At 44.8% G+C, this 16823-nt stretch overlaps 1 protein-coding gene across 1 annotated transcript in view; it reads right to left on the bottom strand.

Moving 5' to 3' along the window:
* The window catches only part of LOC114658741 (cytochrome P450 2J4-like), a 62846-nt gene extending 49205 nt beyond the window's left edge, over window positions 1-13641 (bottom strand). Inside the window, exons 1-2 of the mRNA XM_028810788.2 lie at window positions 13201-13641; window positions 999-1161 (exon numbers count right to left, since the gene is read on the bottom strand). Coding sequence (XP_028666621.1) covers window positions 999-1161; window positions 13201-13407 — 370 coding nt within the window. The 5' untranslated portion in view covers window positions 13408-13641. The remainder of the gene's footprint in view (window positions 1-998; window positions 1162-13200) is intronic.
* Window positions 13642-16823: the final 3182 nt, after the last annotated feature.

Raw genomic sequence — 16823 nt, forward strand, 5'->3', positions numbered from 1 at the left:
ATTTTAGCTGCTGTTAGTACTACTTACCAGTTGTGTTATAGACGCCTTTAAAATGTAGTTTACCTCCAGTAGTGCTCAATGTATCTTTACTTCTTAAATGTTAATGTTTTGCTGTTTAATAACTTATAGACTACATTTTATTTTTTTCCGTGGCACTCAGTGAGCGAAGCCACTGGGTAATCAACTAGTAAAATATAAAATAAAATATAAAAAAAAGTATAACATATAAGATAAATAAAATTAGAACTTGTAAAGTAACCTAAGTACAATGTTTAATAATCAGTAGTGCAAAAGCCACTTACAGTAAAAAGTGAGAAGGTGCATTCTAGAGTAGCTTATGAGATGTACAAAAAGACAGACAGTTAGCAGTAGATGTAATATTGAGTTTTCATATAATACCAGCTGAAGTAGGGTACTTGGTAGACTCTTGTTACGGTCCAGGGGCAGGGGGCAAGGGGGGAAGATAGTGGACAGAGTTCAACATCCTGACCGTTTGGTGGATGAAGCTGTTTGACAGTCTTGTGAAGTGGGCCCGGATGCTCCGGTACCTTTTCCCTGAGGGTGGGAAGCTGAAGAGGGAATGTAAGGGGTGGGAAGAGTCCCCAGCAATGCTAATGGCTCTATGGGTGAGGCGGGTGTGGAAAATGTCCTTAAGGGAGGGCAGTGGGGCACTAATGATCTTACTGGCCGCATCCACTATGTGTTGCAGGGACTTCCTACAGGAGGCAGTGCAGCCTCCATACCATACAGGGATTCAGCTCGTGAGGATGCTCTCAGTTGTGCCCCGGTAGAAAGGCACACGATGAGGGGTGGAACTTGTGCTCTCTTCTGTCTATCTTTATTCTGCATGAGAACATGAGATAAAAAAAATTCTTGCCAAATTCTACAAACTGCATGGGGTAAGTCACACATAAAAAAGGAGTACAACCATTGAATCTGGGTGCGTACAGCACTTTGAATTCAGACATGATTAACGGGACAGAGAAGCGGCCGAGTACCTTGACACTTGTTGATCCGTTCAAACAGAGGGGCCGCAGGTCGGCTGGTCAGAGCATCCGTCTGAGTGACCAGGAGATCCTTAACAGTCTTGTAGCCACTGACAAACACGGTTGTCTCTCCTCCCAGTCTCAGGCTAAAGACATCACCGTATTGCTCTGCAAGCTGACAGACATTAAGAGTGAAGGACGTTAGAACAGCAGTAAAGAGAACAGGCCCTTTCACCCAACAATCTCTTCATCCTCTTCACAGAGATTGCCTAAAGTAACAATAAAAATTTGAAGGTTTACCACAGTGCTCTTAATCCATTTGTCACGTTTAATCCCATTTTGTTGTTTTACATTTCTGTTTTTGTCAGTTCATTTTTAATTTATTAATAACTATCATTTGTGTTCATTTTTGATTTTTGTTTGTTATTTGTCCAATTATTTGTTCTAAGTCAATTGTATTTTGCTTGTCTATTAATTAATTGCTATGTACATAATCTCCTTTTTTGTTGTTCCTTATGTTTTGTCCCACCCAGGAGGCGGGGCCACCATTACCTCACTGTTAAGGAAACACCTCCAGCCTATAAAGGCATGCTGGGAAAGCGAGTTCCTTGTGTTGACTTGAATGTGTTTTGGTGGACAAGACTTTTGTATTGTCAGTGCTGCCCTTATTTCAATTTACCTGGTTTGCTGGAAATATTTGGCTGTCTTTGAATTTTGATTATTGGATATTAGCACTGGGGACTTGGTCACTGTGGACTGCTGTTTAGGAAAATTCTTTTGTCTTCTTATAGTTTTTAGCATTTTGTTATTTTTTTTTTCAGTTTGGTCAATAAAATATTTTTCTGTAAAGATTTTGTGTTGCTGTTTCTTACACAAGCCGGGGCTTGAAGGTAATCCCTTCCCTTGTAGGACATTTTGAATATTTTCTTTATTTTAGCACTTCTGGCACCAAATCCATATTTGGCACAGCAAGAGATTTCTTGGGATTGAGTTTTATCTGGTCAGGCTAGTAAGGGTCTTCTCCTACTTTTTGGATGTTTTGCAGGCCTCACACCTTTTGATCATTTTAGAATGTGTATCTCATTCACCTTGTCTCTTTGGTTCTTTGTGTGAAGAAACATTTTCTAACATTTCAGCAAAATTTACCCTTAACGAGTTTTCAACTGAGCTCTGTCTTCTTGTTGAGCTCAATTTAAAGTAACAGACGGTAGCCACTGGACTATTTCCCTTCATAATTTCAAACACCTCAGGAATGTCACCCCTTAATCTCCTTTTGCTTAAATGGAAAAGATTCAGCTCCTTGAGTATTTCCTCATAACTCATACGTCTCAGTCCTAGAATCAGCCTAGTTGCTCTCCTTTGTCTGTTCTGTAACATGGAAACCAAACCTACACACAGTATCGCAGGTGCGGCCTCACAAGAGCATTTTAAAACTTAAGCATAGACTCCCTTGACTCAATCCACACATCAGGGTGCTATATAATCTAATCTTCTATTAGCTATCTTGATTGCTTCTGTTCACTTTCGCTAGTGACCAGTTCATTATGGCTCCCAGGTCCTTCTCATAAGGGGTACTTTCAACTTTCAGAAACTGCCATTGTGGATTCAGATCTAACCTATACGCTTCTTACTGTTGTGCATGCAGCACGCAATATAGCCCAAGTGGTGTGAAGCCTCCAAAATATCGCCAAAAAGCAGGCAGGAAATGAAGCCAAGAAAAGGCTCAATCCTCCACAGCCCAAGTGGTTACCTAGCTGGCCGGCTTTGACTTACTCCAGACCAAATGGACTTTGCCTTGAAAAGTCCAAAAATACATAAGCAAAGCCTCAAAATGTAATTAAAATGCTCCACATGGAGGGGGAATTACTGTAAACCCCTGGATTGAAAAGAGATAGGAGGCATAAGGAGGATTTATTCACAAAAGCAGAAAAATTGACCTAAATGAGGCAGAGAAGGCTCTGAGAGAATGCTTTGGAACTACAGACTGTGATCCCTGCAGGATATCCCATAGTGAGAACATTGAGGAGGTTGTTGACTGCACTACTGACTACATTAACTTCTGTATGGACATTGTAGTTCCAGTAAGAACTGTACGCTGCTATGCTAACAAGCCATGGATTACAAGTGACATCAAGGGCCTTTTGAACCAGAAGAAAAGGGCTTTTAAAGGCGGTGATCAGCATGAGCTCAAGGGCATGCAGAAGGAACTTAGAGTCCAGTTCAGGGTGGCGAAGGAGCAGTACAGGAGAAAGCTGAAGCAGAAGTTGCAGAATAACAGCATGAACGAAATGTGGGATGGGATGAAGGTCATCACTGGCTACAGCTCGAAGTGGGGTGCCACCATCGAGAGAGACGTGAAGAGAGCAAACCAAATGAACAACTTCTTTAACAGGTTTGACCACCCTAACCCACTCTCACTCTCACCTCGGAGTACTGCACCCTCCACACATCCTTCTGCTGATACCAGCATAGGAGAGACATCCCCACCCACAATTACAACAGCGCAGGTGAGCAGAGAGCTGAGGACACTTCGTGCCAGCAAAGCAGTGGGTCCAGATGGAGTATCGCCACGACTGCTGAAGGCCTGTGCATCGGAGCTGGGGGGTCCTCTACAGCACATCTTCAACCTGAGCCTGGAACAGGGGAGAGTCCCGAGGTTTTGGAAAACATCTTGCATCACCCCATTCCCAAAGGCATCACGTCCTAGTGAGGTGAATGACTTCCAGCCTGTTGCTCTGACGTCACATGTGATGAAGACCATGGAGAGGCTGCTGCTTCACCACCTGAGGCCACAGGTTCAACACGCCCTCGACCCTTTGCAGTTTGCATACCAGGAGAAGGTGGGAGCGGAGGATGCCATCATCTGCATGCTACACCGATCCCTCTCCCACTTGGACAGAGGCAGTGGTGCAGTAAGAATTATGTTTCTGGACTTCTCTAACGCCTTCAACACCATCCAACCTCTGCTCCTTAGGGACAAGCTGACAGAGATGGGAGTACATTCATACCTGGTGTCATGGATCGTGGACTATCTTACAGACAGACCTCAGTATGTGCGTCTCGGGAACTGCAGGTCTGACATTGTGGTCAGCAACACAGGAGTGCCACAGAGGACTGTACTTTCTCTGGTCCTGTTCAGCCTATATACATCGGACTTCCAATACAACTCGGAGTCCTGCCACATGCAAAAGTTCGCTGACGACACTGCTATCGTGGGCTGCATCAGGAGTGGGCAGGAGGAGGAGTATAGGAACCTAATCAAGGACTTTGTTAAATGGTGCGACTCAAACCACCTACACCTGAACACCAGCAAAATCAAGGAGCTGGTGGTGGATTTTAGGAGGCCCAGACCCCTCATAGACCCCGTGATCATCAGAGGTGACTGTGTGCAGATGGTACAGACCTATAAATACCTGGGAGTGCAGCTGGATGATAAACTGGACTGGACTGCCAATACTGATGCTCTGTGTAAGAGAGGACAGAGCCGACTATACTTCCTTAGAAGGCTGGCGTCCTTCAACATCTGCAATAAGATGCTGCAGATGTTCTATCAGACAGTTGTGGCGAGCGCCCTCTTCTACGTGGTGGTGTGCTGGGGAGGCAGCATTAAGAAGAAGGACGCCTCACGCCTGGACAAACTTGTGAGGAAGGCAGGCTCTATTGTTGGCATAGAGCTGGACAGTTTGACATCTGTGGGAGAGAGACGGGCGCTGAGCAGACTCCTGTCAATCATGGAGAATCCACTGCATCCACTGAACAGGATCATCTCCAGACAGAAGAGCAGCTTCACTGACAGACTGACTTTCTGTCTGAACTTTCCAGCATGCTGGCTTTCCAGCTGCCAAAAAAGAAGAAGACTTTCCCGAGTGGAGTGGACGTGGCTATACAGGTCTGGTCATTTTCAGCAGCAGACTTTTATAATGGAGAATTTCTGGTAAGTAACCCTGTTTCTCAACTGTTAATTTTAAAATATAAGAACTCGTAATAAAACATACAGTACCTTCAAGAAAGCTGTAGAAACATTTAATAACTTTTTGTTGTATATTTAAGATTTACAGTGCAAAATGCTTGTGTATTTGCACTAGATTTTTAAATGAATGTAAAACGTACAGCATTGGAATGTGTTATGTTCATTATATTTCTAATAGCATAAAAACAAGTTATGACCAATAAAACATTTTAAATTGTAACAACTTAAAAAATAGATTTACTTCAGTATAAAACAAATGAATTGCACCCATTCACTCTAAATGATTTGCCTCAAATTAAAAATTGTGGGTTCAATAAGATAAGAAGAATTATATTGGTTCAGACTGAAAATATTAAGTGTGAATCATTACCTTAATTATTTGAAGTTGAATGGATGTTATAATTTTTCAGTGTAGGTACGCTCCTATGTCAAATGTTGCCACTGTATCTGATCGTGTTCAGCTCTGACAGGAGAGCGTCCCCCGCGTGGTGAGAAGAGCACATGGCCGTGATATCGCAGCCAATCATCAGCTACCCTTTAAAACACACGTAGCTCTGATCTCAAATGTCAAATGTTACTCTTTAACAATCTCTAGATTATAATGTCTGCTGAACAAAAGGGTATCGCTAGCTAAGCGGTGGCAAGGTGCACTGCAACACGTGGGCAATACTGTATGTAGAGCGACTCGAATGGAGGCTGGCACTGAGCCCCGCCCAGCTCCCCACTCCTGAGGTCCCGCCTCCCCCTCCCCTCAGCCTGTCTCTTGGATATACTTTAATAAGTCAGTGCCGACACGTGAGTGATAGAGGGCTCCGCGCCCCACTTCCCAGCAGCCCATTGAGTCTCTCTTGGATTCGTGCTAATAAATTGGTACCACAAGCAAACTCTGATACTTAGCGTGATGAGAAAGTCACGAGATCAACGGAATGTTCAAGCAAATTATAGAAAAAAACCTGATCTAAATCCGTAAAGTAGTTCTCTCGTGAAAAGTGGACAGACAGACAGACAGACAAGCATTGGATTTTATATATATATAAAATGGCGCTGCTGCCTCGCAGTTGGGTGATCTGGGGACCCGGGTTCGCTTCCCGGGTCCTCCCTGCGTGGAGTTTGCATGTTCTCCCCGTGTCTGCGTGGGTTTCCTCCGGGCGCTCCAGTTTCCTCCCACAGTCCAAAGACATGAAGGTTAGGTGGATTGGCGATTCAAAATTGGCCCTAGTGTGTGCTTGGTGTGTGGGTGTGTTTGTGTGTGTTCTGCGGTGGGTTGGCACCCTGCCTGGGATTGGTTCCTGCCTTATGCCCTGTGTTGGCTGGGATTGGCTCCAGCAGACCCCTGTGACCCTGTGTTTGGATTCAGCGGGTTGGATAATGGATGGATAGATGACATGTTTGATGAAAGACTCAAAGTTTTGCTTCGTATGACTTTGAGGCATCATGGTGTGCAGATTTACAGTCCGGGCATCAGGGGTTCAATTACCACACGTCTGCTGCTTGTTTTCCCTGTTTGTTTCGTTTCAGTTTCAACTTAGAATACACCGGCAAAGCTTCTCGAACTTTCACTTGAGGACCACCCACCCTGCTTGATTGAATGGCACTATATTATGCTTCACATGTCGCTGTATGGCAAGCATTAAAGAAATTTAAAAATTAGTTTAAGCTAGTGGCTTGTTCATGGTATAATTCGTACCCCCCCCCCCCCCCCCCCCCCTTCCACCCCTCTGAAAAGAGAATAGGCGGCGCCAGGCCGCATTTTTTATTCTGTTTCTACTATTGTTTCCCCCACACACTCCCCACCACCACCCTGGAAAGGGAGAAACAAGCATGATTACAAAATAATTATAATAATTTGCATTACTCAAAGTGCTTTACAAAGTGAGTGGGAAGCCACTTCAACCACCACTGATGGCAGCACCCACCTCAAAGATGTGAAGGCAGACATTTTTGTGCCAGTGTGTTCACCACACATGAGCTGTTAAACAGTGAAGGGGGGGGGGGGGGGGGGGGGGAGGGAGAGAAAGAGACAATTAGAGACAGGAGGCGATTAGGGGGCCAGAATGACTAGGCCATGCTGGGAGTCGGGGTACACCCTGCTCATTATACAGGTGCTGGTCATAAAATTAGAATATCATGACAAAGTTGATTTATTTCAGTAATTCCATTCAAAAAGTGAAACTTGTATATTAGATTTATTCATTACACACAGACTGATGTATTTCAAATGTTTATTTCTGTTAATGTTGATGATTATAACTGACAACTAATGAAAGTCCCAAATTCAGTATCTCGGAAAATTAGAATATTGTGAAAAGGTTCAATATTGAAGACACCTGGTGCCACACTCTAATCAGCTAATGAACTCAAAAGCCTTTAAATGGTGTCTCAGTCGAGTTCTGTAGGCTACACAATCATGAGGAAGACTGCTGACTTGACAGTTGTCCAAAAGACGACCATTGACACCTTGCACAAGGAGGGCGAGACACAAAAGGTCATTGCTAAAGAGGCTGGCTGTTCACAGAGCTCTGTGTCCAAGCACATTAATAGAGAGGCGAAGGGAAGGACAAGATGTGATAGAAAAAAGTGGACAAGCAATAGGGATAACCGCACCATGGAGAGGATTGTGAAACAAAACCCATTGAAAAATGTGGGGGAGATTCACAAAGAGTGGACTGCAGCTGGAGTCAGTGCTTCAAGGACCACCAGGCACTGACGTATGCAAGACATGGGTTTCAGCTGTCGAACTCCTTGTGTCAAGCCACTCTTGAACAAGAGACAGCGTCAGAAGGGTCTCGCCTTTGGACTGCTGCTGAGTGGTCCAAAGTTATGTTCTCTGATGAAAGTAAATTTTGCATTTCCTTTGGAAATCAAGGTCCCAGAGTCTGGAGGAAGAGAGGAGAGGCACAGAATCCACATTGCGTGAGGTCCAGTGTAAAGTTTCCACAGTCAGTGATGGTTTGGGGTGCCATGTCATCTGCTGGTGTTGGTCCATTGTGTTTTCTGAGGTCCAAGGTCAACGCAGCCGTCTACCAGGAAGTTTTAGAGCACTTCATGCTTCCTGCTGCTGACGAACTTTATGGAGATGCAGATTTCATTTTCCAACAGGACCTGGCACCTGCACACAGTGCCAAAGCTACCAGTACCTGGTTTAAGGACCATGGTATCCCTGTTCTTGATTGGCCAGCAAACTTGCCTGACTTTACTCCATAGAAAATCTATGGGGTATTGTGAAGAAGAAGATGCAATACGCCAGACCCAACAATTCAGAAGAGCTGAAGGCCACTATCAGAGCAACATGGGCTCTCATAACACCTGAGCAGTGCCACAGACTGATCGACTCCATGCCACGCCGCATTGCTGCAGTAATCCAGGCCAAAGGAGCCCCAACTAAATATTGAGTGCTGTACATGCTCATACTTTTCATGTTCATACCTTTCAGTTGGTCAACATTTCTAAAAATCCTTTTCTTGCATTGGTCTTAATTGATATTCTAATTTTCCGAGATACTGAATTTGGGACTTTCATTAGTTGTCAGTTATAAACATCAACATTAAAAGAAATAAACATTTGAAATACATCAGTCTGTGTGTAATGAATGAATCTAATATACAAGTTTCACTTTTTGAATGGAATTACTGAAATAAATCAACTTTGTCATGATATTCTAATTTTATGACCAGCACCTGTACCAAGGATGCCCAGGGATCTTTAGTGACCACATACAGTCAGGACCTCAGTTTTACATCTCATCCAGAGGATGGCGCCATTTTTATATCACGATAGGATGCCTCGAGAGGAGCTGTGGTATTGTATGAGGAAGTCAGGAGTGGCAGAGAAGTACGTAAGAGTTGTACAGGATATGTACGAGGGAAGGGTGACAGTAGTGAGGTCTGCAGTAGGAGTGATGGAGGTGGGATTACATCAGGGATCGACTCTGAGCCCTTTCTTATTTATAATGGTGATGGACAGGTTAACAGACGAGATTAGACAGGAGTCCCCGTGGACTGCGATGTTTGCTGATGACATTGTGATCTGTAGTGAGAGTAGGGAGCAGGTTGAGGAGATCCTGGAGAGGTGGAGATATGAGAGGAGAGGAATGAAGGTCAGTAGGAACAAGACAGAATATATGTGTGTGAGTGAGAGGGAGGTCCGTGGAATGGTGAAGATGCAAAGAGTAGAGTTGGCGAAGGTGGATGAGTTTAAATACTTGGAATCAACAGTATAGAGTAATGGGGATTGTGGAAGAGAAGTGAAGAAGAGAGTGCAGGCAGGGTGGAATGGGTGGAGAACAGTGTCAGGAGTGATTTGTGACAGACGGGTATCAGCAAGAGTGAAAGGGATGGTCTACAGGACGGTAGTGAGACCAGCTATGTTATATGGGCTGGAGACGGTGGCACAGGAGACAGAGCTGGAGGTGGCAGAGTTAAAGATGCTGTGACGAGGATGGCCTTGCCTGGGGTTTGTTTCCAGCCTTGCACCCTTTGTTGGCTGGGACTGGATCCAGCAGACCCCCGTGATCCTGTAGTTAGGATATAGAGGGTTGGAAAATGGATGGATGGACATTAGAGGGTCAGCTCAATTTGGACGGTTGGGAGACAAAGTCAGAGAGATGAGATTGCATTGGTTTGGACATGTGCAGAGGAAAGATGCTGGGTATATTGGGAGAAGGATGCTAAAGATAGAGCTGCCAGGGAAAAGGAGAAGAGGAAGGCCTAAGAGAAGGCTTATGGATGTGGTGAGAGAGGACATGCAGGTGATGGGTGTGACAGAGCAAGATGGAGAGGACAGAAAGATATGGAAGAAGATGATTCGCTGTGGCAACCCCTAACGGGAGCAGCTGAGAGAAGAAGAAAAAGTGTCCCTGTCACTGCACTGGGGCATTGGGGATCCACATTCACAACACAGGGTAAGTGCCCCCAGCTGGACTCATCAACACCTCTTCTAGCAGCAACCCAGGCTTTTCCTAGATGGTCACCCATCCAAGTGCTGGCTGGGGCTTTAACAGGCTTAGCATCAGGTGGATGGCCTCTTCTGAAGCACGTGTGAAGGTGAATAAACTCAAACAACAGTCAGGGGGTCAGGGGGATTCAAGGAAGCACAATTAGAAATGGGATAAGAAGTCTTGCAAGGCTGTGGCACTCCTTTTGGTGGCATCGCTGGAAAAAAATGGAGAGAGGATTATATTGTGAATAGTCTCATATGTTCACAAGCTGGGACAGCTTCCTTTGACTCCTCCATGGAAGGGAAGCATGGGTTTGGGGGTCTTGTGTCTGGATGACTAGCTCTGTGCCCGGGTCAGCCAGCAAAGGCATTGTGCCCACCAGCAGTAACCCAGCACGGAAAGAGCTGGCATGAAAAATGTATGTATGGACTTAATTTATTCTAAATGTGAAATCCAAGAAAAAGACAACTATACGACAAGACAAATCAATCAATCAATAAATAAGTAATGCCTGGAGCCTCTGTAAGACAACTGCAACAGAAGGCAGGAGAAGATGAATGAATTGCTGCACAAAAATTCAAATGGAGTGTGCAAAATGTCAGCGTCCTCTGTGCCAAGTGGTACACAGAACTTGTTTCAAGGACTGGCATGAAATATAATTTTGAAAGTAAAGGTTTAGAGAGTACATAATATATGCATATAGTTCCAAATTGTTTACTTGTTGCTTCAGAATAATATTTCCTCATGGGATTAGCAAAATTATCGAATCTAATATAAAGTGTTTAAATGTATTTTTTTTTCTAAAAAATATATATAAACCACAAATGCAATACTTGTTTAGGTGCTGGAGTCTAAAAACGTTTCCAAAAGTGACACAATATATTCAAATGTGGGGGGTACCTGGTGCCAAACAGTCTAACTTTGCACCTGCCATCTAAACTTTTTGCATTGACAGCTGGCAGATTGGGGCACCAAAGACACTTGACTCCAAGGTTGTGCCTCATAAAATGTATTCGTGATGTCCTGTAAAATCGTTTTTTTTTTTTGTTTTTTTTTTTTGTAGAGAAACCCTTAAAGCAACAAATTTATTTTGCGTTTTATTTAGTCGGTATTGGGTGTAAACCAAATTTTCTATTTCTATATAAGGTTTCTTTTAAAAACTTGAAGTGTTGTATTCGCTATTCTTCAGCCACTTGCAGCTCCTTTATTACAAGAGACAAGTAACAGCACTTTATTTTTGGGTATGTAGTTTAGGTGCAATCATGCCAAAAAATGCCGTTAATGCATAAAGGGTTCTTTGAATTTGCACCCCGGCACTTTACCTTCTATTTCTGAATTCCTCGGTGCGACGCCTTCTCACGCGCGAATTAATTCTGACCTCTTGTGGTTGAATAGGAAAGTGTCATGGACAACCGACCTGGTCAGAAAACAGATTTTTTTTTCTCCAGACATTATTAACTTGATTGACGAATACTTATAAAACAAGGGTGCAACACGCCGTTTTCACGTGGGTTTTCAAGTGATTTTTATTTCTTTTTTGGCATAGCGGTGCGCCTCAGTCATCGGGGTCATAGTCATAGTGGTGGCTCTGAGGCTAGAGATCTGCACTGGCAATTGGAAGGTTGCCGAATCGAATCCCATAAATGCCAAAAAGGGACACTGCTCTGTTGGGCCCTTCAGCAAGGCCCTTAACCTGCAATTGCTGAGCGCTTTGAGTAGTGAGAAAAGCGCTATATAAATGCAAATATTTATTTTATTTACTCACGCCCACCCCGCTATCTCTAAAGAGTGCGCGCGCACTTTTACTTTTATAACCGTCGCCCAGAGGGTTACGGCGTCCACTCATTATCATCAGAGTTCAACAAACGGGAGTTGGCGCGCCCCCCTTAACTTTCATAACAGGCAGTCGCCTATGTCGCTTAATACATTAACGGGATCTGGCTGTCAGAAACTTGCTGCGCCCGCTGCCGATCTGTTCAACAACAGTAATTTCATGGGGCCTTGCATTGGGCCCCATAAAGAGCTTCGCTAATTATTTAGTGACCGTGCTAGTCGCCGCCGATTTAAGGTACAGCTATTTGTCGTTAAGGGTAAACAGCCCAGATTTCCATTCTTCCCTAATTCCAACGAGTATGATAGACGCAGATTTGAGCGAAGAACATGTTATTTCGGGAAACTTGCAAATACATATTGTGACGGGTGGCCGGGTCCCATGCCCGGCCGGGACGCCCCATCAACACTGGATCCGGGGGAGCAGCCATGGGATGCACTCTACGTCACCCGGAACGTGTGGTGGCAGCCCTCCTGGGTTACATAGGGGCCACAGATATGGGACTTTAGGACTCAGACCTGTTGGGCTCCGTGGTCACCACCCAGAGGAGCCTCTGTGGGCTGGAATGCAGCCACACCCGGAAGTGCAGCCTAATTAGGCCAATTACCACGGGGCGCACTTCCGGAAGAGCTACAAAAAGAGTCTGCAGCCACTACCCAAGGGCCAGAGTCGATAGTAGTAGTAGTAGTAGTAGTAGTAGTAGTGGTAGTGGTAGTGGTAGTGGTAGTGGTAGTGGTAGTGGTAGTGGTAGTGGTAGCGCCAGCGCCAGTGCCAGTGCCACCACCAACAAAGAGAGAGTGCGGTGGATTAGTGGTGTGCCTTATTTGAGACTGTGTTGTGTCAGTGGGTACGAGGAAGGCGTAGCCCACAGATGAAGAACATAAAACGTATTTCTTTTATTTTGCACGTGCCTCAATGTGAGTCTGTGTCGGGTCGGGCGCTATATAGCGTCCATAACACAATATATTAAATCGAATAGACAGGCGGGGTCCCGGTCTCCTTGAAGTTTAGCCTGATTAAAAGCGGGGGAAAACGGGACATTTAGGTAGATTACGGGTTTGCCCCAATAGGCGGCATTAAGTGCGCGGTGTATACACAAAAGAAAACCGTTTGTGGTACCGAAGGGGCGCACCGAATCCCCCCCACCGTGTAAATATAATAATACAGACTCCCCACTTTGGATAACGTTCAAGTCGCCTAGCGCTCCTTCACCGGGACTGCTGATAATCCGTACACTTTGGGCAGTTTGAACCCGATTTTGAATGCATTGCTGTACTGGAGCCATGGCCGCGCCGCTGACTTTAAAAGGAATGCAGAAATAATAAAGACAGTCGCTAATCCGTGCACCGGTTCTTCAAGTCTTGGCTCCCATCTGTAACAGGAGAAGCGTTTTAAGACTCGCAACCCTTCATTAAATCAGAGTGCGAAGCTAATCAGCCCCCCTGCTTTAGTTATTCACAGTGAAGGCGCTGCTCACCTTTCCAATGTAAACGTAGGTCTGTTTGGAGTCGAGACTGAAAACATTTCCCAAAAATGGCAGCCCCAGCGGACTTGGAGGAAAGTTCTTCGGTGCTCTGTGTTTGATATAATCGGATAACAATAAAAAGATGAAGGCGAACACGAGCAGAGAGGTCATGTCCAGATTCTCCCAAACGCATCCGGACAGGAGCCGCAGAAAAGCCATGGCGGAGTCCTCGGGTCTCGTAGTCCGCGGCGCCGATTTCTACACGCAGCGCTCCAAACGCGAGATTTTCCAACTAGGAAGCAGAGCTCCGGTATCAATTCACCGCCGTCTCCGCCCGTTCGAAGCTCAGTGCTTGTTTACACACACGTCGACATTTTAAGAAGGGCGTTTTTTTACGGCACCCAAAGTAATTCGAGATAATAAACCTCTAAACTGGTAAAACCTCAGAAGTTTGCCTGTTCAGACGTGGATACAGCAGTCCGTTTCATTATCAGCTACGGCGCGTGCCAACATCTGCTGAATCTGAACATTTAACGGAATTTGTAATGGAAAATATTTGGTCGGGTCGACTTACTTTCTGCATGCTTACAAGGAAAGTCCCTTGGAATGCCATCTCCCCGACAGGACCGCCACCCGCACGCCACTTCGGCACAACTGCAGCCTAGTAGGTGACAATCCATCTAATATGACTAGATTAAATCAAGTCAAGACTCCCTTCTCTTAAAATAGTTTGTGTCCGTGATTCCATCCTTTAATTACCAAAAACCGTTCACTCCAGTTCAGGCAGAGCTTACCTAAGGTGGACACCAGCCATGGTCAGGGGTGCAGGTCTGTTGCAGGGCAAATTTGTGGCAACATCATGTGAAAGGCTGAGAGTCACTGCTAACCTAAAGCACGTCTAGGGTTGTGGGAGGAGAACCCGTGAGGACAAAGGGAGAACATGAAAACTGCACAGACTTTATGAGCCAGGGTTCAAGTATATTCCTCTATCGCAGGGGTCCTCAATCACGGTCCTGGAGGGCCGCAGTGGCTGCAGGTTTTTGCTCCAACCCAATTGCTTAAGAAGAAGCACTTATTGCTCAAGTAACACTTCTGCTTCACTTTAGTTATCTTATTTATTTTAGTCTTAAACAGCTGTATTCTTGGTTTTTAATTGCTTCTTATTAGCAATAAGATGCTAATGACAAAAGAGACCAGCATTTCTCCATTTACCTTGTTACCATTTACACCTGTGTGTGTTTATCATGCACTATTTGGTTTAAATACTTAGAAGGAAAGTGAAGAGAAAAAAGTGAAGGACTGAGAATTACTTCTCCATTTTAGCCTTCAAATCATTTGGATGATATCCTTAGAAAGGGGAAGAAAATCTTGGATATGAGAATGAGCTGACATAGCAGAGTTAAAGCACTGGCAAGCCATGACATTAAATTATTGGCAAGAATTGCTTCCTAATTAAGCAACCGGGTTAGAACAAAAACCTGCAGCCACTGCGGCCCTCCAGGACTGTGATTGAGGACCCCTGCAGTCTATCGCATTATACAGTGCATCCGGAAAGTATTCACAGTACATCACTTTTTCCACATTTTGTTATGTCACAGCCTTATTCCAAAATGAATTAAATTCATTTTTTTCCTCAGAATTCTACACACAACACCCCATAATGACAACGTGAAAAAAGCTTACTTGATATTTTTGCAAATTTATTAAAAATAAAAAAATTGAGAAATCCCATGTACATAAGTATTCACAGCCTTTGCCATGATGCTCAAAATTGAGCTCAGGTGCCTCCTGTTCCCCTGATCATCCTTGAGATGTTTCTGCAGCTTCATTGGAGTCCACCTGTGGTAAATTCAGTTGACTGGACATGATTTGGAAAGGCACACACCTGTCTATAGAAGGTCCCACAGTTGACAGTTCATGTCAGAGCACAAACCAAGCATTAAGTCAAAGGAATTGTCTGTAGACCTCAGAGACAGGATTGTCTCGAGGCACAAATCTGGAGAAGGTTACAGAAAAATTTCTGCTGCTTTGAAGGTCCCAATGAGCACAGTGGCCTCCATCATCCGTAAGTGGAAGAAGTTCGAAACCACCAGGACTCTTCCTAGAGCTGGCCAGCCATCTAAACTGAGCGATCGGGGGAGAAGGGCCTTAGTCAGGGAGGTGACCAAGAACCCAATGGTCACTCTGTCAGAGCACCAGAGGTCCTCTGTGGAGAGAGGAGAACCTTCCAGAAGGACAACCATCTCTGCAGCAATCCACCAATCAGGCCTGTATGGTAGAGTGGCCAGACGGAAGCCACTCCTTAGTAAAAGGCACATGGCAGCCCACCTGGAGTTTACCAAAAGGCACCTGAAGGACTCTCAGACCATGAGAAAGAAAATTCTCTGGTCTGATGAGAAAAAGATTGAACTCTTTGGTGTGAATGTCGGGCGTCACGTTTGGAGGAAACCAGGCACCGCTCATCACCAGGCCAATACCATCCCTACAGTGAAGCATGGTGGTGGCAGCATCATGCTGTGGGGAACTGGGAGACTAGTCAGGATAAAGGGAAAGATGACTGCAGCAATGTACAGAGACATCCTGGATGAAAACCTGCTCCAGAGCTCTTGACCTTAGACTGGGGCGACGGTTCATCTTTCAGCAGGACAACGACCCTAAGCACACAGCCAAGATATCAAAGGAGTGGCTGCAGGACAACTCTGTGAATGTCCTTGAGTGGCCCAGCCAGACACCAGATTTGAATCCGATTGAACATCTCTGGAGAGATCTTAAAATGGCTGTGCACCGACGCTTCCCATCCAACCTGATGGAGCTTGAGAGGTGCTGCAAAGAGGAATGGGCAAGGAACTGGCCAAGGATAGGTGTGCCAAGCTTGTCGCATCATATTCAAAAAGACTTGAGGCTGGAATTGCTGCCAAAGGGGCATCGACAAAGTATTGAGCAAAGGCTGTGAATACTTATGTACATGGGATTTCTCAGTTTTTATATTTTTAATAAATTTGCAAAAACCTCAAGTAAACTTTTTCACGTTGTCATTATGGGGTGTTGTGTGCAGAATTCTGATGAAAAAAATGAATTTAATCCATTTTGGAATAAGGCTGTAACATAACAAAATGTGGAAAAAGTGATGCGCTGTGAATAGTTTCCGGATGCAGTGTATCAAATGAAATTCTGAATGAATGAAAGAGATATTAAATAAATCATGTGCATGAGTGGCTCATCTTTCAGTTACACATCCGTCCATTTTTAAGCTCAATTACAGACACTCCTCACTTAACGACCGAGTCTGGGTTCCTACGATTAGGTTGTTAAGCTAATTGGTTGATAAGTGAAGAGTCATTGTGTGCCCCTCCATAGTTTTAGATATTTTCGTGGGAACAGAAAGGACAAGGGCGCAGGAGCAACAGCAACAGAAGAAGTGGTGTGGTGTTGCTCATCTGGAGATCCCCGTGCACACTGAAGATTTTCCCTGCAGCAGGCTGAATTGAGACACTTCACGGCAGACCCCTCCCCCTTTTTCTCTTTTTAATTATCACAGCCTCATTGTTGCCGCAGGAGGTCCTCTGCCCCTCTTCAATCATTGTCCAACTTACTATATCCTAACAAAGGGTCACCGGGGTCTGCTGGAGCCAATC

This window comes from Erpetoichthys calabaricus, chromosome 10 (assembly GCF_900747795.2).
Source record: "Erpetoichthys calabaricus chromosome 10, fErpCal1.3, whole genome shotgun sequence".
Lineage (NCBI taxonomy): Eukaryota > Metazoa > Chordata > Cladistia > Polypteriformes > Polypteridae > Erpetoichthys > Erpetoichthys calabaricus.